We start from the raw sequence: 27676 nt of genomic DNA, 5'->3' as shown, positions 1-27676 counted from the left end.
ATAAGATATTGTTCTCCCATTGTGATACAACCCCAGTTACTATTTTTGACCGATTCCTTTTGGTATTTTTATGTCACAAAATATTTTGAGTTTAACTGTAAATAAGACATACAATTTCTTTTGTTCCCCCTCTTTCCTGTTTCTAATCCGTGTTCAAGGAAATGCGACTGTGCATAGATCATCGGTATGAATTCCCAGCTGTGTCTGTTTCCTGACACAAGCGTTTCCTCCCTTGTTAACATAGTGCCCGGGAGCTACTCAGAGACAGACCCCATGCACGTCAGTAACCTTCTTGTTCTCATCACCTGATACATCGTGACGGAACGACACAAAACTATGCAAGTGATTTATTCTTTGTTTTTCAATTATGATAAATATTAATGAATAAATCAAAGAAATACGAGGTATCTGTCAACGACGTACATTGAAATGAACAAGACACCACCTACTTACCTACCACGCCCGTCTTAACTCGCAACGCATAACACAGCTGACATCCTCGTGTCATGTTTAAAGTTAAAACAAACACCAAATAATAGCTGTTGGAGCTGTGAGTAGGGGTACTTGCCTCAGGTTACAAAACTCATTGAATATTCAAAGCGCATATTTTAAGGCAATAATACGTTGATATGATATGTGGCTTCAAGGTTTAAAACTTTAATGTGTGCAGAACAAACGATGAAACTCATTTCATTTAATCTGGAGTGTACGTGATAAAAAGGTAAGAAAATACATACTGCTAATTTTTATTTTTATTTAAGAAAATGACGTTTTTGTTCTTGTGCATTTGAACAGTATGAAAATGCATCACATCAATAATGCTGAAGATAAAATCGGACAGTATTCATCTTCTCAAATCACTGCACGAAGTCATTCTGTATAACTCGGTGGGCATTACCGGCTAAAATTGGTCATCATTGGATCTGGTGAACAGTTGCAGTGACTTGGTTGATTGCGTACCGTCGTGACCCGTGAAGATTCCGGGTTAGAATAGGTCTTCAGTAACCCATACTTGCCTTAAAAGGCGACTTTGCTTGTCGTAAAAGACGACTAACGGGATCGGGTGGTCAGGCTCGCTGACTTGGTTGATACATGTCATCGGTCCCAATTGCGTGGATCAATGCTCATGATGTCAATCACTGGATTGTCTGGACCAGACTCGATAAATTTACAGACCGCCGTCACATAGCTGGAATATTGCTGAGTGCGGCGTTAAACAACAAACAAACAAAGCATACCGTCATGTTTCGACAGCGCGAATCGATGCTCATAAAATCTATCAATGGATTGTCTGGTCCGCCTTTCCATTTCCTTGAATCTAACTGATCAATCAGAGGTAACAGCTGATTTGACAGTCGCATCACATTTCCCAAACAATGTCGGTAGGCATACATAAAATAATTATACAGTAAACTATGTTTTAACGAACACGTTTATAACGAACTAACGGATACATCAAACTGTTCTTTTAGGTCCAGGCCATTTGCTGTATATACGTTGCATATTTGTTTATAACGAACTACGGTTATAACGAACAATAATTAGCGGTCCCTTTGAGTTCGTTATAACCGTAGATTACTTTATGTACAATAATAGGATACAAAATGAAGAGTAGCGGTTATATTCCAAGTGGGTACATTATGGGTAGAAAACGCGACAGAAGTAGAATGAGTGAGTATATTTCAACAACAGAGATCTTGCAATGTTAAGCTTTTCTAAATTCAACTATGTCATCGTATTGTTTAGCGTCACAATGAATGGTTTGACGTCATGATAGTAACGTACGATGTAGAAATAAACCTAGAAATGATTCTGTGTGTTTGTTTGTTGTATAACGCCGCTCCCACTCGGGATATAAAGCTCATTACTCATTAACAGTGTTCCACTAAGGGTATTAAAGCTCAAGACACGTTAACAGTGTTCCACTCGGAATATAAAGCTCTGGACACGTTAACAGTGTTCCACTCGGGATATAAAGCTCATGACACGTCATGCCAGTGTTACCGGATGGTTCTGGTCCTGTCGTAAGCGTCGCGCCATCTCATCCCAGACATGTTCTATGGGAAAGATGTCTGGAGTAACAGCCGGCCATTGCAATCCAGCAATATTATAGTGTAATAAGAAAAATGTAACAATACATGCACGTGGGCGCGTACTATCGTACTTCATCGTGACGAGACGTTCTTGCACAAAGGGTAGAACATTATCTCGAACGATGTCGTCCCTTTTGCGTACGCCATTGACATTGTCATAAGAATAGTGAGCTGTGTTCTCCCATTAGTCCATCTCCAAACTGATGAAGTGAGAGTAACGCAAGCGTCGCTAAAACGTTCTCCTGGGCGCATGAAGACGCTTGCGCAACCATTAGAGCTGGCTTGCACTCGTCACTGGACAGTTTACTAGTCTAGTCTAGTCTAGTCTTCTCAACCTCAGATACTGTCTTCACCAAACGTGACATGCTTGACGGTCACGTGGAAGCAGCACTGGGCGTATGGCTGTATGTCGGCGCCGGATGCTGTGCCCTCTCAGCCGGTTGCATACGGTTCTGCCACTAATTGGTCTCCACTCAAGAAATGGCCGAGCTGGTAATGTGGCAATTTGGTATCGATTCCGTAAATGCATCAACCAAATATGGTAACCTTGTTCACGTGACGTCATAAGTGTTGCCCTCATGTAGATAACGTCACGAAAGAGATGATATCGTTTTTCGGTGAATATTAAAATCCCTGGCAACTTCATTTTGTGCCTCCCTATTTGCAGCATACCCACGGAGCGTGGACGCTGATGTTCAGCAAGCCGTGACATTGCGTAAGCGTTATTACGGTCAAACAAAAGTGTTGTTATGAGCACCTGATTGCTAAATATTGTGTGCTGTTCACAAATAGACACGTGTGCGAGAATCATGCTCCCTTCGAACAAGCAAACATCCAAATTGTGCGCCTTGCATGAACATGCACGTGAGAATTGTCTTCATGAATATGTATTAAAAGATGCATTTTTTAATTCAGAATAAATGTATTCTTATGGAACCTCATTTGACGAACACATACTTTCTTCCGTTCGTATATAATTCGGAACCATTCGCAATAACATTGCGATCTCGGACAAGCACTAAAATAATCACCGCCAATATAATACGCAGCTCAATGTCAAATAATCAAGTTGGCTGTGCTATTGCAGGTAACAGCAGTATTGCGCTCGAGTCTTGTCTACATCAACAGGATATGATGTTATGTTTGGATGTGTCCGAGACGACGTGTGTGTCCTTGTTGTGACACGTCAGACATCACACAATCCAGAATGGGAAAGGCGGGAATTACGTGTATTGCAAGTGTCTTCATTCGACCTGAAATTGAGAAAAAACATTCAAGGAAGGTGCACATCATTACAACATTGGTCGTTAATAACAGCAGAGCAGGGATGGTTGTGTTTTGGGCTCGTTGTTGTTAACGCCTTTTGCATCTGACGTCACATTTCCCACATCGTTGGCATAATAAAGCACTGTCCACCTGAAGCGTACATTGCACAACACGTATGCATAATCTCATGTGAAAATATAAATGACGCAGTGTTATTAGGTATGCGTGGGACTTTATGCGTGCCCCGAAGATGTACACGCAACTTTACGTTTTTTTATGAAACGCGCGTTGTTCACTTAAATAAGATTTACAGCCGGACAAAAGAAAGTATACAACCATGTTTGACGGTGGCTAAAAATGAAACAAAAAAGAAATGGTAATTTGACGGGGATGTATTTTATAATTTTGTTTTGGATCTCAAGTGTGCAGTGTTTCGGTGCCCTAGTACCGTTTTGATAACGTTTGTAAGTTTTTTTTATCAAATCCAGTTTCAAGTGTATACTTTCTTTTGCACGGCACTTTACTTTCTAAGGTTCTAGGTTCTAGGTTAATGGTGCTTGACATTTATGCAACTGGTCCAATCTATCATCATACAGCCATGTGCTGGAAGCTATTTCAAAGGGGAAATGTTTAACATGCATGCTTTGAGTGACGCCCCATTACACACCATACGCTTGTTTGCCCGTTGGGGCCAAGGGTGGAAAGTTTCCCCAGCACGCCATTATTTGTGATTAGGGGCGATTACATTGGGAACCAGTGCATTTACGGGGTTAGACCGGTCCCCAGGCTGATCGTAAGAGGCGGGGGCCGTCGGGTGGCATAGTGGTTAAAGCGTTCGCTCGTCACGCCGAAGACCCGGGTTCGATTCCCGACATGGGTACAATGTGTGAAGCCCCGCCGTGACTTAATGGATCGATGTCAGGCTCGATGACTTGGTTGATAACATGTAAACGTACCCCGACAGCGTGAAGCACTGCTCATAATAATAGAATGTCCGGTCCAGATTCGATTATTTACAGGCCGCTGAGCGAGATTGTAGACTTACCAACACATGCCGCCCATCACGATGTACGGAAGCTGGTACAATGGATCAAACGGTGTATACTGATAACGACTTGGCTCACTCACTTAACGACAACCCGGATAGAGTTCCGTGTTAGAAAGTTAAGGTTTGGTATGCAAGCCCATGGGGAAACGAGGGGGAGAATGTGTTTGGAGTGATGGATTGGGCAGTCAGGCTGGGTGCCTTCGTTAACTGCGTGCCCTATAGGTCACGGCGGAGTGAGACATTGCTCATATTATCAACCACTGGTTTATCTAGTTCAAACTCGATTCCGTAAGATAAAGATAAAATAGTGCTTGTAGCTTTTCGTATTAGTTGGTGTAGGAATTCTTTACCAAAATCCGTGTTGATGTGATTGCAATAAACATTCAAAATATATTTTTTGTAATTATTTGGACACATATAGGTTCGTATAAAAATAAGGTTTTAATGTCACGAATAAAGCCACGCATGAATAATATTCGTCGACCTCGTGGCTATATCTCCATATACAATTATATCCGCATCCCATGTCTCTCCTGCATACACAAGTAAACAGACGAGGGTTCACGACAGAAATATTTACGATACCAAATCGGGAATGATGGGACGCGTACTTGAACAAAAGGAAATCCTAGAACAGTTGACGGATACACCGGTGTGATCAACACATCAACACACTGCACCTGGTTGTACGTAGTGGCATATCAGTGCAGTCCGCTCTCAAGTGTTAAGCATGCAATAAATCACGCCATGATCCCCACCCTCTGTCATGGCCACGCCATGTCCACCTCATCTTCCTCGGCGGTTGTTGTGACAGTTGTAAGAAATATGTCCAGTAGTGAGAGGTGTAGCTTCTACGAAGCAAAAACAAGTGCTTACACTTTGATATCGTTGCATATTTTTACATTTTTTCCCAAATGTAATAAGGTGTGTACTTGTTCAGCCATTTGTTACAGTTACATGATTTTTAGTTACATTTACATGATTTTTAGTTACATCTACATTAGTTACATTTACATGGTTTTTAGTTACATTTACATGATTTTTAGCTACATTTACATGATTTTTAGTTACATCTACATTAGTTACATTTACATGGTTTTTAGTTACATTTACATGATTTTTAGTTACATTTTTATGATTTTTAGTTACATCTACATTAGTTACATTTACATGGTTTTTAGTTACATTTACATGATTTTTAGTTACATTTACATGATTTTTAGTTAATTTAATGGCTGACCAGGCTAACAATGTAAAAAGTGCCGTTGATGAGTAGGCTCGGTAGTGTCGGGTTTGCTTTTTGCATTAGTTTTTGTAGGATATCCGATTTTAAGTGAGGGAGTATTGGTTTACGCCGCTCTTTGCAAATATTCCAGCAATATCACGGCGGGGGCACCGGAAATGGGCTTCACCTATGTTGGGAATCGAACCCGTGTTTTAAACACGCTTTAACCAATAGGCTACCCCACAGACCCTATCCGGGTTTGATCAATGATAGGGATACATTTGTGATATCTCTGCTTTGTACGGGTCTGCTTGTGTATGGCCTGTAGAGTCCGCCATCTTATTCAGACATTTCGCAATATTCGATATCTCCAGAACCGACCTGAATTTGAAGATTTTTCTGTTTGTATACGTGTATCATGGTTTTAAATGTTAGGGGAATATTGAAAAATAAAACTACAAAGTACACGTTTAAAGATCTCCTCATGTTTACAGATCTTCGTAGCATCTTGCAATTGTTCATCAACTTTGATATTTTTAGGCAATATAATAAAACAAACATCCTTTCCACTAACATTCATATTAAATAATACTTGGTCATTGATTCGCATTTGGAACTCGTTTGACCATGAAGATGTGATGCGATGTAGATAAAACTCTTTAAAATCTTACCATGACGTTTCAGTGTCACCTCTTTTCCCTTCATCAGGTGAATAATATAATATTTAAAATAGATCTATACTATAAATAATATAAAATTTTATCTTTGAAGATTAAAAGAGTACTCGTGTTTACATGAGAAGATGATGGTCTCCTTTGGCTTGAACAGATTTAAACTTTTTTAAATAAAACTATTAACAAATTCATAATTTCAGATTCGAATTATGCCAAGCTGTGTTTGTGTCCCCTAAAAAGCTATGGTGAAATATGTTGTTATTTTCAGTTCCCTTTTGGGGATGTTCCCCAGAACTTTTACTGTAATTGTAAATTAAATCTTCATTGGTACTCGTCTACCGAGGTGTCTCTGGAAGAGTTGTCAGTCTGTACAGGCATACGGAAATAACATTTTTAAAGAATTTTCAGTTATCGATAAATCAATATGATCACAAAAAGGAATTAGTGAATCATAGACCAGATTGATTACTTGCGCAAATGGTAACCCTATTAAGCACTGTCCCTGCAATATATGCGAGAAAGGACCCTCAAATTCAAGGTAGGTTACAATACGCATTACTCGTTGTCCTTTGAAGATATATAATACTTACAAATGTATTCAGTGTCGCCTCTCAATAGAACTTTGCTGAAGGCGACGTATTGTGTTAATTGCGTGATGTTATTCTTTTTATTGTTGTCATTGGACTCAACTGTTAGACAATTCATTCTGAATATTTTTATGCGAAATCCGAATATAACAAAATATTCAAAGTGATTGTAGAATTGTAATTATTTTAAATCTATGTACATTATGGTAGCAATAACGCCATGGACGAAATGGCTTTGACATACTTAATTTACCTTACATCACACAAATTCTATTCGGCATACATTATCCGTCAAGTTCGCCTGTATTCTGAAGGTATACAATCTGGCTTTTCGCGCAGTGTTGTGGAATTTTAAGTGATCAATTTAGCTGTCGGGGTGAGATAATATCCGGTTGCAGTCAGGGATACAACACCCCACTCCATTGTCTATCATATATATAGTAACACGGATGAAACTTAGAGAGGAGTGAAAGGTGACAGACCGTTGCAGTCAAAGGCCTGGGATCTCTAGAAACGCACCGGGTCGTATCAGTCAGAAAGTGTCCCCGTGGGAGGTATGTAGCCTTGTGTTTTTAGTGCTTGATATAACTATTGTTGCAAATGGGACTATTCCGAAATGCATACAGTAATATTCAGTGGAACATGGTGTCACGACAAGGCATCGTTTGGTTTCTACATTCTGGCATATGATCAACAGTTCCAGAGTTCCAGAGCTCCAGAGTTTCAGAGTTCCAGAGTTCCACCAAACGAGAGACCCAGGGCTCTAGCAATGTTATATTCCGTCACCTCAGCAAATAAAGATGGAATGCATTTTTTATCCTCTTGATAATTGAATACACCTCAATTGGAAGTCCGGGGACGAATCGGCGTTTGGGATCTTTTGCTAGTCGTTTGAAGGGATTGCATATCTTGTGGCCAGGCTCTGTAACGGCTGATTGTATATCGTCCTCGAATGTTCGTGCTTTCAATGACTGGTTCATTTGGTACAAATTCGACGTGCATGGCAGCGTGATATAGCACGAATTTATGTTGTTGACTGCGGCGTTAAACAACAGCTTACCAAAGTAAAGTATAAGCTGGAGGGGATATGGGGGGGGGGGGGGGGGGGGGGGGGGGGTGTGACAAAGTTATGAATTCGTGAAAATCCGTCTCCGAAGTAACAACAGGTTATAAGCAACAATACCCAAACGGACCTACTCCTCAAAGCTACACGGCGTTCGAATTGAGCACAAATAACATAAAACGTTCTTCTTTCAGGGTGAATCAATCAATGTATCATTCATTGTTACCAACACTGTGGGGGCAGTTGGGTAGCCTAGTGGTTAACGCGTTGGCTCGTCACGCCGATGACACGGTTTAGATTCCCCACATGGGTACAATGTGTGAAGCAATTTTTCCGGTGTCTCCCGATATTGCTGGAATATTGCTACAAAGCGGCGTAAAACCATACTCACTCACTCACTAACACAGTGTTTTTAGTTTGTTTGTGATTTAGGTTCCTATTACTTTTGGGAAATTATCCATTTTCGTATGCACCTAGGCCTGACATGGATGTTGTTGTTGAACTTATATGTCTGACTGTCAGTAATGGTTATCGTACTCTGCAGTCTTAGTTAGGCCTATTATTTTTAATTACTGGATTCACATGTCCGTCCGCCCATAGGGATTCAGGAATATTGTGTAAATAAAAGCAAAAAAAACTTTCCATATTTATAAAAAAAACTTTAAAAATCCATTGTGCGATTCTGGCCATATCAGGAACAGGAGTTTATGAATCACTATCAAATAGTCATGGTACCAGGTGTTCGTGAAAAGGTGATCGTATCCTGCCCCACAAGCTTCTTTTGTCTGCTTCTGATAATTTCACCTACGAACAAAATGAAAACCTATTTCCCGGTCTGACCCAGTGCTCGAGGACACGAGACACTGCGACGATGAATTTTATTTATATCTTCACCAGTTTCCCAAGCAGTGAGTAGCTTCGACTAACATAGTCTATTATAATGTTTTATTCCAAAGTTCATTTATCTCCTCTATGTTGTTCTATCTGATGCTGATTCCACAGATATGGTGCAGGATTATGTGTGATTAGGTGTGACTATCTAAACGGTATATACATTAAAAACACCGAAATCTAAACTTGTTACAATTCGAAGTCCCCAAACCTACTAATAAAAAATGGCGTTTATATTTATGAATGTGGACCTGTGACTACTTATACAAACATATTTCCTTCTTAAATTTATGGGTGGGCACGGGTGGCCCAGTCGTCTAAGGCGGCGCGATTCGCTGTGCAGAGTTGCGTCCCTTGGGCACGCCAGAAATCTATGATTGTGGGTTCGAATCCCGGTTCGCCCCGATTATGTTTGTAGGTTTGTCAGCACCATACCCGTGCTCGTGGGTTTCACGGAAGTGGTAAACGTCTAAGACCTGCATCACTTCGGGCTTTCCTCCCACATTAAGCTGACACGCCGTGATATAACTGTAATACTGTTAAAAGCTGCGTTAAACCCAACTCACTCACTCACTCACTCTTATATTTATGTATACTGGACACTAATATTGAAACTTTACACTATATTATATGACAGCTCTGATTAATGTATATTTTAAAGGCAAAATAACTTGTTTGTTTAAGGAGATTAATGTGAACTGTTATTACTTGGATTTAATAAAAAAGGATCACCGTCTTTGTGATCAGATAAGGTCACACACATGCATATAGCTTACATGCACCTGGCATCATCACCAATTGATAGTGATTCATTAACACGTGCTTCCGATATTGTCAGAAACGTACAATGGACTTACAATGGAGATTACTTATATTTATGGAAACGGTTCTTGTATCTGTTAATCATATGTGATCACAATTATCCATGTCCACGTGTCACAAAATATAACATCAACTATTCTGATCAGTGGTGATATTCGATAGCCTACAATTCATTAGCAGACTGGCTAACCTCTCTTTAGTGTGCGTGTTTGTGCGTGCGTGCGTGCGGGATTGTGTATTTGCTTACAATATTCCTGTCTATGATGGGTGCCTTTAAATAATTGAGTCTGGACCAGAAATCGTGTGATTGATCTTATAAACAACGTCGCTCGCCGTCGGTATACGCCGTCAACCAAGCGACCGAGTCTGATACACAGTCGACATGACGTATCATGAAACATACCTCGGGAAATGCTCCTTACTTCGGTAGTCTATCGCAGAAAATATACGTATTGTGATATGTACCCCAGAAACAAACCACCATGTACCCTTAGGATACAACATAAAACATGATTCTTACCCAGCATGCAACACTTTCATACACCTCGGTATCATACCTCTTAACCACAGCATACAATACGCATCATTATACAGGCGTGTACACCAGGACACAATACGCATCATTGTACAGGCGTGTAGGCCAGGACACAATACGCATCATAATACAGGCGTGTACACCAGGACACAATACGCGTCATTGTACAGGCGTGTACACCAGGACACAATACGCATCATTATACAGGCGTGTAGGCCAGGACACAATACGCATCATTGTACAGGCGTGTACACCAGGACACAATACGCATCATTGTACAGGCGTGTAGGCCAGGACACAATACGCATCATTGTACAGGCGTGTAGGCCAGGACACAATACGCATCATTATATAGGCGTGTACACCAGGACACAATACGCATCATTGTACAGGCGTGTAGGCCAGGACACAATACGCATCATTGTACAGGCGTTTAGGCCAGGACACAATACGCATCATTATACAGGCGTGTACACCAGGACACAATACGCATCATTGTACAGGCGTGTAGGCCAGGACACAATACGCATCATTATACAGGCGTGTACACCAGGACACAATACGCATCATTGTACAGGCGTGTAGGCCAGGACACAATACGCATCATTGTACAGGTGTGTAGGCCAGGACACAATTCGCATCATTGTACAGGCGTGTACACCAGGACACAATCGCATCATTGTACAGGCGTGTACACCAGGACACAATACGCATCATTATACAGGCGTGTACACCAGGACACAATCGCATCATTGTACAGGCGTGTAGGCCAGGACACAACATGCATCATTATACAGGCGTGTACACCAGGACACAATACGCATCATTGTACAGGCGTGTAGGCCAGGACACAATACGCATCATTATACAGGCGTTTACACTAGGACATAGTACAAAATATCACAGCCAGGATACGATACGTATGATGATACATACCCCTGGATTCGATACATGTCATGGTACTAACCTCAGATAAGGGTAAGTATCATGGTACTAACCTACGGGCGTCATGGCATTATTACACATGTCATCGGGGCAGCTGAGAATACAATACATACATCAGAAAAAATTGTTTACCAATGAAGAAAATGTGTTTATAATGTAAACACATACAAGCCATGTTTAGATCTAACCAAGTTTAGTAATGTGTTAAGGGGGCACGGCCGGTGGCCCAGTCGTCTAAGGCGGCGCGATTCGCTGTGCAGAGTTGCGTACCTTGGGCACGCCAGAAACCTATGATTGTGGGTTCGAATCCCGGTTAGCCCCGATTATGTTTCTAGGTTTGTCAGCACCATACCCGTACTCGTGGGTTTCACCGAAGTGGTAAATGTCTGAGATCTGCATCACTTCGGGCTTTCCTCCCACATTAAGCTGACACGCCGCGATATAACTGGAACACTGTTAAAAGCGGCGTTAAACCCAACTCACTCACTCACTAGTAATGTGTTAAAATTATAAACTGAATACACATTTGATGTTTAGTATCCAAACACACTTAGGTCTAAAAACATGATATGAGCTGCCGTCTGAACTCACCTAAACACAACCCAAAAACATGTTTAGAGTTTAAACATGTTTAGAATTTACATACACTTGCATAGCACATATACCAGCAGGACTTACAACAAACCTGGTGCAACAGTAACAACAAAATGTACAACTAAACCACGCTTAGTGAATGGTGACCATGACAACTGACATCTGTGTCTCCGCAGCACAGGAGGAAGAGTGAAGGACCACAACGTGCAAGTTTGCGGGTTGTTATCCCGCCGTGGTTTATTACGAGTTGTGTTCATACATGTTTTGTAGCTGTTCGATAGTATTTCTCTCGTACAGGAAAGGGAAGCTGACAATGAAAGTATGTCTGATTGCTACAGTAGGCCCTTAACATTTTACACACACACACACACACACACACACACACACACACACACACACACACACACACACACACACACACACACACACACACACACACACACACACACACACACACATCCCCATTAAACGCTAAAAACATTTTTTTGTAATTACTTACAATCAATTTCAAAGTTGGTATACGAGTTTCACATTTAGACCCTAGACACTTATAGCTGTTAAACACAATCGTCAACATGCCAAGAAGATCCTGAACAGTTTTACGTCCTAAACCTTAAATATGTCATAAATTAGACAAGGGACGTGTTTTGCTTTATGTTTAGGACCTTAACACATTGTTTACTACAGTGTATACACAAACAAGGATACAATACATATCATAACACATACACAAGAACACAATACACATCGTGATACGAACACCAAGGTACAATACCAGCATGATACATACACAAGGGTACAATTGCAGCTGACACATCCACAGAGACATATTACACTCAATGGGTCACACGTGATTCACATGATCCACTTTATAGTCGGTTCTCACGACGACCATGCGGTATCTAGGCTACCTAATTCCCATACATCTTACGGAACTACTCTCAACGATGCTCTATGTCTTTTGAAACTTGAATAAGCTAAGGGAAATGATTTTGTGTGTGTGTGTGTGTCGGTTGTTTCGAAAATACCAACCTACATTTGTAAACCAAAAAAACCAAAAAACATTGATGGTATTTGTATATGCTCCTTCATATGAGTGAGTGAGTGAGTCTGGTTTAATGCCGCTTTTAACAGCATTACAGTTATATCGTGGCGAGTCAGCTAAATGTGGGAGGAAAGCCCAAAGTGATGCAGGTCTCAGACGTTTACCACTTCGGTGAAACCCACGAGCACGGATATGGTGCTGACAAACCTAGAAACATAATCGGGGCGAACCGGGATTCGAACCCACAACCATAGGTTTCTGGCGTGCCCAGGGGACGAATCGCGGCGCATTAGACGACTGGGCCACCCGTGCCCCCCCCCCCCCCCCCCCCCCCCCCCCCCCACCCCCCTTGCTTCATATTAATGGCAACCTACACGGACACAGCAATAAAGTCCCGAATCCCATGAAAGCTGACAAATATGAGCGATTTTTTACATTGAATATTAAGCTATAAGTTCAAATACTTAAACTCCCATGGTTTAAAGTAAGGGGAGATATAAGATACCCGGTTTTGAATATCAATCCCTGACATCGAACTCTGTCTATGATTATATAGGTGATATGTTTAGACGGCGTGTGAATCTGAAAGCCTTGGCTATATTAAATATTTGCACATCATTCATCTACAGAGTAACTGTAATACGTAAGAGTAACCATAGTACAGATCTGCATGTTGATCAACCCAAACAGTGCTTGTAACACGTGACGGAAATGCATGTAACTACAGGTGATAATGATCGCAACACTGAGATGCACCCGTCCTAGGTATTGCATGTTGCCACGGTGCTTCAAAATAGTCAAACCCAGTACAAATTGCTTTTTCTGTATAGGCCTCTCCTTTCAACTATTTACGCGTGTTTATTCTACTATAAAGAATAAACGAGCTGTATTTGCATATGTGACAAGGTTAATGTTTCACATTAAGTCTTGTGTGCCCTATTTGGATTTCAACTGTTATATAAGGGGAGTGTCTTCGTACCCATTCTTTATTTCTATCTGCCGTGGTGGTGGTACGGCTTTTTGTCGACGCTTTGCTCTATCGCTTGTGCTGAAAGTGAAAGACAAGAACAGATCAGGAAAAGGTATGTATATTATAATTTCTTTTTTAAAATATGTTTTCATTTAATTAATGCGAACCTTAAAACTTGAATAATTGCATAGTGTTCATAATAAGATATAATGTATTCTACTTTGATCATACACGTTCTACTTTGATCATACATGTTCTACTTTGATCACACATGTTGAACAATGCGGTGTAATTATAATTTTAAATATATATATTTATATTTTTATTTAATAAGAATTCAAATAGATACAGGGAACATCATAGAAGAAGTGCAGTACTAATATTACGATTTCTTTTTATCAGGACATTACTCAATCTTCCAATACAAAAGCATGTCGTTCAAGTAATATTTCAGTCGTTACTAAAACTCTGAAGATGTTCTTTCATACGATACGATAAGTTCATAATACATTTTGTTTATCTCGCATGTTAGGTTTCCGATATCTGCTTACCCAGTGGCCTTGGGTATATATTGTGTATTTTTCGTCATGTTTTTGTACCACATAGACACTACCTTGGTTCGCTAATGCATTAAAATTTGATGTTTTGCGACTTGTTGAATAAAGTTCATTTAAAAATGTAATTTCTGATAGGTTTGTCAAACATAAACGCATATCAATTCGTTTCAAACAAATAAATAGAATGAACTCTTTTATTTTAGGGACACGATGAAAGCAGGGGTGGTTCTGGTTACAGTGGTGTTGGTGCTAAGCAAGGCATCAGCTCTACAGTGGACCTTTGAGGGGGAACTCACCCGGGGTAGTCACCAGGTCAACCGACGATTGGCTGCCTCTCAACAAGAAGTGGCGCATATCAGTCAGGGAGAAAGTCTCATCTTCCAAATCTGCCTGATGAAAGAGACGAATGTTACCTTCCGAGATATCGTGTTCTCCAATGACGGGGGACCTGACCGAGTCGTCGTCACGTTTGACAATATAGTCGTTGGCGAGTTCAACACGGCTTCAGGAACAGACTTTGGTCGTCTGTGGAATGTGTTCCGTTACACGGGTACTCTGGGTAGCATCATGGCAGGCAGCGGGATTCACAGACTGGTGCTTCGGGCCGAGACGGCTGACTTCTGGGGAGTGGAAATAGACAGGGTTGTTATGGAGATCGACGACGAGCATCTCAACTCTGATATCTATCTCTGCAAATATCCCTGTTCCCAGGACGTGTTGCCTCTAACAGGTCCTCCGGCGGGTTCTGTCCCTGAGGGCTACATTTCACAGCAAAGCTACCCGACCGCCTGTGCCGAAGAAGACAACGTCGTTATCCCCGTGTTCCATAATTCAGTCAGCGAGTATGTTGTCGCAGCCAAACTCCCCGCATACCACTCATTCAAAAATGAAAGAGCCCCGAATTTTGACAATTGCAGTTTTGCCAGTGACGTCTACTGGAACTTCACCAACATTGACGTCGCGTCTCTGTCAAGAACCGCACAGCAATCAGTCCAGGCTACCCTAGACCTGAAAGCTAAAACTGTCAACCCCGACGGGACAAAGACACTCCAGATTGGAACAGCATTTTCAGTCGTCAATCTGGCAGACCCTCAGATCGGAGGTAACATCCACCTAACTCTAAGTGGAATAGGCGGTGCAGCAAGTGTCACCCTTCTGTATAAAGGGGGAAGCGCCAATGGGTACACTCAATTGAATACGTTCAGATTTTCAACCGACAATCCGTCATACGTCTGGTCCATTCCTGATTTCACTTGGACACAAACCTCTAACGATCTTCTCCTGTTTTTAGTATCAAACCAGAGTGATGTCGTGAACATCGACGAGTTCTATCTGCAGACACGGGAAACGAAGGGAGACACATTTGTCACCATTTACAAAGGGGATGTCGTGGTTAACGGAGTAACGAAAGACCTTTGGTGGAGGACGAACGAGACAATGGAGGTGTCACTGACCACGTCTACGACCACTTGGACAACACACTATATCCAGGTATATGTCCCAATCCCATGGTCCGGTGGCTGGTGCCAAGTTATGGTTCTGTACGAAGATGGGAATGTAAGACTCCTTCCTACCACTCCTGATGGCACCGATTGGATCCCGTTTGGTTCCTCTATCGTTGTTGGACAAAGTAATATAGAGGCTCGTCCAAGTGCACCAATCACCAAGCTGAAGATTGACCCGGCAGCGTTGACCTTTGACGTGGTGTACGCTGACGGCGGAACGGCAACCATGACCCTCCTCCCCCTCGTCGAAAGGACAGAACTACGTCTCTCCAACATCAACATGACTCGGAATACAACAGCCTACCCCTTTGCCACATTCCGGTCGATGTATATAGAAGGCGCCAACGCCGACTGTGACACCGTAGCCTCCAACACACAGAGCCCTGAACACATCATGGACAGCTGGGGCACCATCAGCGGAGCGTTGTTCGGCTTCCTGCGTCGCTGTCACTCCCGACATCTTACACAAAGCCCCGATCTTTACTTGGGTATCATGCAGGGATAAGTTCCAATTTCATGGAATTTGCTACTGCATATGTGATTTGAATCCTTTTTCAGGAATTATACACACATTCAACTCTGGATGTTACCCTGACTTTAAACAACAAAAACATTCTACCTGTGCTCTGTGTATCTTCTTTCATATATTTTTCATAATAAAAGTCATGAGGCTCTATTGTTCCCTGTTGTTGATGTGGGTTTTCTATTAGGAAAACACTCTGTGTAGCCGCACGTCAACATCAAATCGTTTTGGGGAGCAGCACAATTATACGAAGCTGCAAGAATGACATATGTGTACATGTTTTGAAAACTGACAGTAGAGGTTAAAGTAAATATAGATATTGTGTTGGGTTTTGTAGATATTATTTTTTACCACTCGAATGGACGAAGGTATAACCTAATGGTTGGCTCGTTACGCTGAGGATCAGGGTCCGAATCCTCAAACTGTTACGATGTGCGAAGCCCATTATTTGTGCCCAAATGACGTTTGTTGTATTCCTGGGTATACATCATAGTAACGAAATGTTGGGAAAATGTCTATTGGAGCTGAAATTACCAAATAGCTCTGCCGTCGCAATACAATATAGATGGGAGTAGAAAATGTTCAACTGAGGACAGGCTTCCAAATAAATAAAGCGACAAAACCCTTTCCACATCCAATAGAAATCTCCACATAAAGCAGAGTAGATTGTGCGACTCAGACTATATCATGAGCATGTGTTTATGAATCATGGCCTTATGAAACTATGACGTCAAAGTAGACACGTAAGTACAATGTAATGCAAGACCTCCTGCTATCTATTCTGGGTGATATGGCTGGAATATTGTCGACTGCGGGTTAAACAACAAACATACAAGTAGATATAGTCAGCATTTGTCGCAGCACCACAGAAACCAGTTGCCAGGAACCCGTCCTCCAATGGTTTTCACCAAGGTGGGAAACTTCTTTCTTGCATCTCTTTGGATATTTCTCTCGCGATGTGCTAGATATAGTATGCTCAACATTGCGTTTGACCAGCTCACTGAGTAACTGCCGCGGGTTTCCAAATGGGACACGGGTTGGACATTCATCTAAAGAGCCGCAATTTGCTGTGCAGAGTTGCACTCTTAGGGTAGCCTGACACCTATGACCATGGGTTTGAATCCCAGGTTCGCCCTGATTGTGTTTCTACATTTGCCAGTACCCGTGTATGTCTAAGACCTGCATAACCTCGGGCGTTCCTCTACATTGAGGTAACATGCCACGACATAACTGAAAAGCGGTGTTTAACCATTTAACCATTCACTCACATGCTACCTGGAAGAAGTCTACGTGGACGTTGTTGGATCTGTGTTAGGACTAACAGTACACACGTAACCCCCACCCACATGCCTTAAATCTTACAACTGAGACGGGTACGTCACCAGCACGTACTGCGATGCTCGGTGAACCTACAGGTTTTATTTCCATTTTATTTAGACCTTTTCTCGTCACATGACAGGTAGATGATTAGACCGTGACACATCCGGACGTTATAGTGTTATCAAAAGGAAGTTGTTGCAGGTCTGGTAATTAACGACAGCACATGCTGTTATTGCTGCTGTTGGGCAGTTGTTAGTTACTTGAGAGCTATTGGAACGTACAGATGATCTTTGACGAAGTCGGTTTCGCTGAAATGTGTGGGCGTTGAAAATTATAACTACCCGAACATGGCATTCTAGTTATGAAGATCACTGTGACGCCCAAAACAATTAGCATGACATGACCACTAAGACATTAGTTGTTATAATAATCTTGTCAGTCATGAAATTTTCAATTTTTAAGGTTTCAAACTTCACTGTAGGCATTTCTTTTTTCACAAGAAAACGTTACCTGTACTATCGTTAAATCTCAAGAGAACATATGAAGGGTACTGCCTACATTTATTGAATGAAATGAGTTTTTGCTGTGCGCCTTGAACTAAGATAAGGCAATGAGTTTAAACATAATCGTCACAGGCCGATGCCAGAAACTGCTGTATATTGTGAATAAACCGCGCATTATCAATCTACATCTTTTCAGTATGAAAGTCATAGGTCCATATATAATAACAATTTACATGTATCGTAGTGGTAACATACAAAATTTTAAACATTGTTTAACAAATACTTTCTTCTTTCATTCGTATGATAAAACAGGCATTGTGATTACATTCGTTCTGTTTAGTTTGTGCCAATGTATCTTTTAAATATATGCATATTTACATTAGTGATACATGTCTTTGGTAGGTATTTAATCCTAATAGCACACACACATACTTTACATTTAAACTTTAATCCCGGGTTCTACCTACAAGCTCTATCATTTCCGTAACTACGAAGATTCTTAACAACGTTCAGATGTGGTATCTTTAATTAAAATTTTAAATATTCAACTGTGTGGAAGATTAAACGTTAATGATATTAGTATAGCTTTGTGCCAGAATTGTTTGAACTTGCAGAGAGATTAATTAAATATTTTATTTGAATGTATTTTCTATACAGAAGTAAGAAAGAAACATATTCCTAATTTCTATACCAATAACCCAAACTACAAACATATGTTTTTACGTATTTGTAAACAAAGTTTCAAAGAATAATAGAATTGTATAGAGTTGCATATGACTTATCTTAACAGGCGCCGTGTACATATATCTTGAACCACTGTATGAATAAAATGTCTTTGGTGCTAAAAGCATCAAAAGTAGCACTTACAATTAAAACAATATATACGTCCGCTATACCTTCATCACAGAAGGGCAGTTTCTCATGCATATTTCGATAATTTTTTGCAACCTACCTTCATTATTAATTTTCCTAATTGTAATAGTCCTCCACTAATTAAGCTTCACCCAAAAATTTCAAAGCTTTAATTCGCTTATTGCATAAAAATACATTTGGTTGTAACCTGCTCTTCTATTCTCTAGAATGAATATATTTTGTACTGTGTATTGCGGGAACCACACCAAAACCCAACTATAGGAATATTCGATCAGTGAGATTCAATTAAAAATGTCAATGTTCGGACAAGACTAACAAGTATTTTTCCAATAACCTTTAAGAGATAATAATATAAAATTTTAAAAACAAAATCCACATTCCACCAAATATAAAATGGTTGACCACTATGCTGAGTAGCGAGCGATAGTGAGGACATTAGGAAGGAGGAATAATAATAATAATAATAATAATAATAATAATAATAATAATAATAATAATAATAATAATTCCACAGTTTTCTAAAACGAGTCACTGATGTGGGACATAATCTCAATGTCGGTGTTGATTTTGTTGATGGTTCTGTACTGCTGGACGGTACAGAAATGAGTGTCAACCAAGCGAAGTGCCATATCAAGTCGGCCCAGGTTTCAAAGAAGAGGCTATCTGAATGACCACTGCATCGAGTTTATGTGCAGTGTGTTGAGAAGATCAGCAATCCTGCAGAGTCCTTCGCTTGTATGAAGTCGTCTGGCCTGAAAAGTGAAACAGAAGGCTTTTTGTTTGCTGCTCAGGACCAGTCACTTCCAACTCGAAACCGTCAATGTGTGATTTTGCATCAAAATGTAAATATGAAATGAAGATTATGTAATGAATTTAATGAGACTGTCCAACACATTGTGAGTGGATGCCAAGCTTTGGCACAGACAGAGTATCTTAAGCGACATGATGGGGGTGGCTCGATCATTTTATTACCGTCTTCGCCATGCTTGTGGTTTTGACACAGAGGTCCATCCATGGTACGACCCGGAATATGTAGAGTGCGTCATGGAAAATGATAAATACAAAATCTTTTGGAATAGGCCCGTATACAGCCTTAGACATATCCAGGCCAACAAACCTGATCTTGTCCTTTTTTATAAATCCAATGAAATCATTTATATCATTGAAATTTCTGTCCCCTTTGATACTAATGTGATTGACAAGAATGAGGAAAAACATAGCAAATATGCGGACCTCGCTTTCGAAATGTCACGCTTGCATCCCAAGCACCAAGTTGTTCGACTCCCCATCGTTCTCGGTGCCTTAGGTTTCGTACCTCCCAATCTGTTGACTGACATTGGGAGAGTACCCGGGTTTACTACCAGGAAAACATCCCTTCTGACAATCTGGGTAATGCAGAAGTCTGCAGTGTTGGGGAGTCTTCACATTGTCCGAAAAAAGTTCTGGGTGGGTGTGACTAGGCAGCGCTTCCTGGGAGAAGTCAAATTCGCTGCCTGGGCTGCGTGTAGAGGGGGCAAGGGCCCTGAGCTGATGATAAGCCTAACCACCCTGACTGTGCCAAGATCACCCAAACCCTCTTTGTTGCATTTTTTATTTTAATCTGTAAATAATATTAATAATAATAATAATAATAATAATAATAAATAATAATAAATAATAATAATAATAATAATAATATTGGGCACTTATGATGCGCTAGCCTCCACGTAGAGTTCATGCTCAAATCGCTACATTCAAATGTCACTCGGGAAAGCTTTTTTGAACAAATGTGTCTTTAGTTTTGCTTTGAAAGTCTTAAAAGTGTGGGGGAAAGTCTAATCTCAAGTGGAAAATCATTCCATAACTTTGGGACAGCCACACTGAAAGTCTTTAGTTCATACCTGAAAGTCTATACTGAGGAACAGATAGCAGGTGTTGATCAAAGATTTCTTGGTGGATTATGAAGCTGGAACAGAGTGGAGAGATAAGCTGAGTGGAATATGTCGAGTCTGTTTCTAAACTTGAACGCCGACTGGCTGCAATAAAGATCACAGACTAAGATACCCATTGTGATGAAATCAAAACTGCTTACATCAGCCCCTGGCGTGAATATTTCATTATAGCTAAACCATGAATAAAAGTGTTTTGTTTAGTGAATGATGAATTACTTTTATTTTTCAGAAGGATGAACTGTAGTCAGGTCGTCGTTTTAATTTTGATGGTGTGGACGGAGTTCACGTCAGCGGCGCTTTGGACGCTAGAGGCCGAGGACTCGAAAGGTCAACATATCAGAAACTACAGATCAAAAGCATCTGGGTATCAGTCTGTCCTCCTCTACCAGGGGAGCTCCATATTATTATCGATCTGTTTCATTCAGACGACAAACCTAACTGTCAAAGATGTTGTCTTTTCCAACGATGGTCACTCTGACAACGTCAGCGTCGGCATGGACAACTTTGCCATTGGCTCTTTCCGGACACGAAGACATGACACTGGCGGCCAATCCTGGAACATATTTTATCATTCTGGTGAACTCGGAAGTACAATAGTTACTGGTGGGATGCATCGATTGAGCATATATGCTAATGATACTGATCGTTGGGGCCTCGAAATTGATAAAATTGTGATAGAAATAGCGGATGATCATCTTAATTCGGACATTCTGCATTGTAGACTGCCATGTTCTCAGGATACCCCTGTGCTTAAAAACCCACAGCAAGAGTCAGTATCAGAAGGTTATATCACTCAGAAAAGTTATCCAACAGCATGCGCTGAGGAGGATAACGTACATATCCCCGTGTTTCATGAATCTGTCAGTGAATACACCATCAGTGCAACCTTACCAATGTACCATTCCTTCAGAAATGACGCTTATCAAGATTTTGAAAATTGCTCCTTTGCTCAAGCAGTGTTCTGGAACTATACCAGTGTGAACCTCAAGTCCATTCTCAACCGCACGGACCCGAACACTCTTAGTGTGTTAGGCTCACATGTTAACAGCCACGGTATTGCAACAATTCATCTTGGTCTTTTATTCTACCTTGACACACCAAAAGAGGGAGTGTTTAATTCTGAGATGGGTGGAGTTATCTCCTTGTCTTTAAGTGGCATCATGGATGTTGCTACGGTCACAGTTCTCTGCCGGGGAAAGTTTAACAGGTACACAACTTTACAAACGTACCAGTTTACAAACGCATCTCATACCTTTGAATGGCAAGTTCCTGATTTTATCTTGGGTGCAAATGCAAATCACGTCATCTTGGTAATCGTAACAAGTCACCCAGAAACTATTTCTATAAACCATTTTTACTTCCAAAGACGGGACTTTGAAGGCGATAGAATGTTTGAAATCTATAAAGAAGACATTATTATTGAAGGTCTGCATGTGGATTTCTGGTGGCAGCAAAATACAACGATGGAGGTGACTTTGTCAACGACTTCTCAGTCATGGACTGCCCATTATATACGATTCTATGTCCCGGTTCCATGGTCAAATAATGGCTGGTGCCAGATAATGGTTCTCTATCAAGATGGAAATGTTCGTTTACTTCCAATGACACCACCAGGAGCTTCATGGATACCTTTCGGATCTTCAGTGCTGATTGGTCAAACGGACAAAACAATGAGGCCAAGTGCTCCAATTTCCAAAGTAACAATTGACCCAAGATATCTCACCCTTGACGTTGTGTATGCCGACGGTGGCACGGCGAGTATGACCCTCCTCCCTCTTGTTGAGCGGACAGAACTACGTGTCACCAACATCAACATGGCCAGGGACACGACGACCAACCCCTTTGCAACGTTCCGATCGATGTACGTTGAAGGTGGCAACGCCGACTCTGACAGCGTAGCCTCGGACACTCAGAGCGCTGTACACGTGATGGAAAACTGGGGAAACATTACGGGAACGGTGTTCGGAATATTTCGTCGGTGTCAGTCCACTCATCTTACTCAGAGTCCAGATTTGAATCTGAGGATCGTTAAAACCTGAAGTGGTTTTAAATCATCGGAACTAAATGTTAAATGTGGAGACTATACCCATAAATCTTGAACTTGTTTAAAAGATTTATATGGCTATGTACAATGATTTTTTCTGTATTTTCCGACCCATCAAATATTAAGAGTAATTTCATTTGAAAGTGCAAAAAGGAAATGTGGAAAAACAACATTCAGAATCGGACAATAACAAATTTTACCCAGCATAGATACTATACCCGTAAGGAATGAGTTCTCCATCCATTTTCCACCCATTTGTAGAATTAGTTTAATCGTAATGTTTATCAGATGTAATTTTGTAATATTCCGATGCTTTTAAATTAATGATCGTGTGGATATGCTCTCATTACGTAGACAGGTATGTCATTATTTCGTTTCCGGTACATGCTGATTACGTAGTGTTGTATAAAACAATCGTTATTTTAGTACAGTCAAAAACCGTTGTGTCGAACTTTGATATGTCAAGCGTACGGTTGTCTTGAATAAAAGCCCTGATTATTCCTTCTTTGGTCATCATTATCGGATGTGTCGAACCTTGCATAACTCGAAATATTTCAACTTCGACATTGATTAGTATATGTATTTATGTCATCGCGTTGTAACTTTGTACAGTATCACATCCGGGGTTTATTTTTATTTTTATCTTCGACCTAAATCTTTGTAGATGCTCCTAAACGAAGGAAAAGTACTACATATAAGTTATGCTTCTATTCGACATGTGTTGATAATCCTTTATGATAAATGTTATTGATAGTTATTTTAAGACGTAAATTTGTGAGCTGTTTGAATTCAAAACAATACTCAGACAGTAAACGTTGGATTAAGTTTCTTTTCACGGTTTATATATGTAAATGATAATTTTCATTTACAGTAAATATATATTTTTAAAAGAAAAGCCCTCAGATATGAAATACTTTAAATGTGGACATATAAAACACATATAACTGTGCTCGCCACTCCTATAAACGAAGCAAAGCAGATGGTTTATACCTCATAATTCAAATTACTTTCAACTTCTAGAATGACAAGCAAGTGTGTCATTTTCTTGAAAGAGTGTGGGTAACAGTTTAATTCAAAACCGATAGACCAAACGTCATTCATACAATGCTATGATGTTGTATATAACGCCTGTGGTACATGTTCTTTTGATACGGCATTATGAATGAACAAGGATAGATTAAAGGAAACTCCATTTTAGGAGTATTAGAACTTAAGAAGTGAGTGAGTGAGTATGATTTTACGCCGCTTTTAGCAATATCCAAGCAATATCACAGAAATGGGCTTCACACATTGTACCCATATGAGGAATCGAATCCGGGTCTTTGGCGTGACGCGCGAACGCTTTTACCAGTAGGCTACCCCACCGCCCCCTCGAAACCTACGTCTTGGACAAGTAGTACAAATTGAGTTTATATAGTAAGACGGCATGTGTAGTTTTCATCGTCGACTGAGGTGAGGTTGCAGAGGAAGTATGATTTATGTTTTTGGTACATGAGATGCGTTTGCATCGTCTAGTGGTTAACTCTTCACGTTGAAGATTCAGGTTCGTATCATTATGGGTACAATGAGTTATACTTCTTTGCCCGCCATCGTAAAGCTGGAGTATTGTTAAAAGCGGCATTAAACCCTACTCACTCACTCGTTTATTTAATTTACCCTTTTGCAACAACGTCATAAAATTTGCCCCGGAAGTTGACCAAGAACCGTAGCCCATCACAACATCCAAGGCGAAAAAATTTAATTAATTTTGTTCCAAATTTTAAATCGATTCAGTAATGTTTGTTGCGTTCTTTAGGCTGCGGGGGTGCAGCTATTCAACTGGTTCAGTCGGTATGTTACATTTGGCAACGTTTGGCCACATTTCGGTTACATAGCCTCTGGAGTGCATTTGCATATTGAAGTTTTTACAATCTCGTATTTCATGTCACGTCATGGTTAGATGTTGCTGATTACTTTGTACTTATTGCGTTTTTATGTAAAAGGGGATTGTTTATGGCTTTCTCGTAATAAAAGGAATTCTATATATGATGTTTATCTTCAGCATACAAAAGAATCTTTAAACAGATCTGAGACGTGGGAAATGTGTTTGTTTAGTACCTTGGGGGCATAAACATAAATATATAGATTTTTCCTTTCTTCAAATGTCCTAATGGGAAGACATAAAAACACAATCTGTAAACTGACTGTATTGATTAGAATACCCTTTCTTTGAACGGAATGGATAGTGTAATATCTTTTATTGGTGTATATATGGTGTGAAGCCTATGACCAGAATAGCTCTACGTGAAATATGCATGCAAAACACAAAATGGTATTTCAATGTGCCCAAAGTGCAAAAATCATTCATGTAGGCCACAAATTTATTATTAGATTTCCATTCGATTGTTACAAACGACATTTTATTTGTATAACTTGGAAGGCATTTGTGTGCATTAACTGTAAACGGATGTGAATGACATGGAGCCTGAATGTTTGTGGGATTTGTTGGTTTGTTGTTTAACGCCGCACTCAGCAATAGTCGCGCTGTATGACGGCGGTCTGTAAATAATCGAGTCTGGACATGACAATCCAGTGATTGACATCATGATCATCGACGTGGACCATTGCCTGCAATATCAATCACTAGTTTGCCGGGTCCAAACAACCGAATGCGGCGTAAAACAACAAACAAACACACACGCACGCACATACACATATATAGAGCAATATTCCATCTATATGACGACGGTCTGTAAATAATCGAGTCTGGACCAGACAATCCAGTGATTGATATAATGAGCATCGATCCACTCAATTGGGATCGATGACATGCATCAACCAACTCAGCGAGCCTGACCACCCGATCCCGTTAGTTGCCTCTTACGACAAGCATAGTCGCCTTTTACGGCAAGCATGGGTTGTTGAAGACCTATTCTACCCCGGATCTTCACGGATCGAATGTTGGTGGGACAGGGTATCTGGTGTCCATGTATGTCACCAAGTAAGGGCAAAAGGGAACACAATGCAATGTACTTCGTATGAGGTTATTGGGGACGATATAATTATATGAGGCTGGGTGTTTTACAGTGAGTAGGGCGGTGATGAAAAAAATCTAATGATTGATATATTATAAACTTATGATGGAAGTTTAAGTGTATGAAAGGAGACTGCATCGTGCCTACGGACAGATAAGACGACATTTTAAAAGTAAACATAACTTATCTTAACATATTTGAATACAAAGTGTCACGAACAGCGACATTCATATGCTGACTATTAATTACTCCCAATGCGACGTTACCTCTGTAAATATGTAATGTGTTTAGAGAGTTAACCAGTCATTTACACTCTACGCCGAAGTGTTTGTTTGCACGTAAAAACATTTAATGTGCGTACCCAAGCTGTATACGCCTTCAGGGTCCATTAACGTGTTACGTTCTCAGAGAAGTATCTTCAAAGACGCGTGTTTAACGTTACTTTGATACGTATTTTGGAGGTCATTTCTGTGACGTTTATCACGTCTAGTGTAATCTTTTGAAATATAGGTGTATATGTATCTGTAGCTCTGAACAGCGTCAAGATCGGCGACAACGCTAAGCAGGGCAAGACAGACATAATCTGGGAGATCTCTTTGGCCTAGTTAGAGGCGGAGTGGGGTGAAATGGGTTTTTTTCTTGCGTTAAAGATTATTGTACTTTTACGTACATATGTTCGTGTGTGTGTGTGTGTGTGTGTGTGTGTGTGTGTGTGTGTGTGTGTGTGCGTGCGCACGCGCGCGTGTGTGCGTGTATCTGTCCGTACTAATGAGATACCATGTCAAAGTTATACAAGGATACCCAACTCAGACACAGTATAATTACTTAGAGCCGACCATTTCTTGTTTTGCATTCTTAATGCCAGGCAAGGAGACAAATACCATCTGTTCCCGTCTCTTGATGTGGACCACCGACATAACGCTCTCCGGTCAGACGCTCTATCCACTAGACCATGGAGGCTGTCTCCGTGTTAGAGAAAGTGGGCATCAAGAGTCTGAAATGGTTTGGTCCTGAAAACAGTCGATAAATAAACTTACATATCAGTTTACTGACAACTGACAACATTTACCTGTTGAATTGAAGTATGATATGTGCCAGGAAATTAATGTGAATCTGGGATTCGAACAGAGGCAGTGACTGCATAGCGAGTTGTAGCGCCACCCGTATCCCCGGTAGACTAGGACTACCAGCCCAAATGGGTACCCGTCTCCCCGTTAGGTAGAGTCAACCATCTCACAAGGATACCCGTGTCCCCGTTAGACAGAGTTAACCTGCCCACAGGGCCGCCCGTGTCCCAGTAAGGCAGAGTCAGCCTATAGTTCAGGACGACCAGCTCAGAGGAGCGCCCGTATACCCGGTAGACTATGACGACCATATTTTAGGTTACCCGTGTGACCAACCCAAAGGGCGACCAGTGTCCATTACAGTATAGGACGACCAGCCCACGGGGCGATCAGTGTCCCCTACAGTCTAGGACGACAAGCCCACAGGGCGACAAGGGTCCCCTACAGTCCAGGACGACAAGCCCACGGGGCGACCAGCGGGCATGACAGTCTCGGACGACCAGCCCACGGGGCGATCAGTGTCCCCTACAGTCTAGGACGACAAGCCCACAGGGCGACAAGTGTCCCCTACAGTCCTGGACGAC

At 41.0% G+C, this 27676-nt stretch overlaps 2 protein-coding genes across 3 annotated transcripts; both read left to right on the top strand.

Moving 5' to 3' along the window:
• The first annotated feature begins 640 nt into the window (after positions 1–640).
• LOC124112954 lies at positions 641–24992 on the top strand. Of its 2 annotated transcripts, none has more exons than XM_046473168.2 (2): positions 641–721; positions 21200–24992. In XM_046473168.2, exon 2 carries the CDS (start codon positions 21204–21206, stop codon positions 23007–23009), a length of 1806 nt encoding a protein of 601 aa, XP_046329124.2. In that variant the 5' UTR covers positions 641–721; positions 21200–21203; the 3' UTR covers positions 23010–24992. The 2 variants fall into 2 exon arrangements, with proteins under 2 accessions (XP_046329124.2, XP_046329123.2); XM_046473167.2 differs by lacking the exon at positions 641–721 and adding an exon at positions 7307–7447.
• LOC124112956 lies at positions 13762–16496 on the top strand. Its single transcript, XM_046473169.2, has 2 exons — positions 13762–13870; positions 14519–16496. Exon 2 carries the CDS (start codon positions 14526–14528, stop codon positions 16323–16325), a length of 1800 nt encoding a protein of 599 aa, XP_046329125.2. The 5' UTR covers positions 13762–13870; positions 14519–14525; the 3' UTR covers positions 16326–16496.
• Positions 24993–27676: the final 2684 nt, after the last annotated feature.

Source organism: Haliotis rufescens, unplaced genomic scaffold, assembly GCF_023055435.1.
Source record: "Haliotis rufescens isolate VD_foot unplaced genomic scaffold, xgHalRufe1.0.p SCAF_7, whole genome shotgun sequence".
NCBI lineage: Eukaryota > Metazoa > Mollusca > Gastropoda > Lepetellida > Haliotidae > Haliotis > Haliotis rufescens.
This window is presented reverse-complemented; position numbering and strand designations above follow the sequence as displayed.

Bases quoted from the DNA above. Each gene is read 5' to 3' on its own strand.
- LOC124112956 (XM_046473169.2), top strand. From the start codon at position 14,526: ATGAAAGCAGGGGTGGTTCTGGTTACAGTGGTGTTGGTGCTAAGCAAG.
- LOC124112954 (XM_046473168.2), top strand. From the start codon at position 21,204: ATGAACTGTAGTCAGGTCGTCGTTTTAATTTTGATGGTGTGGACGGAG.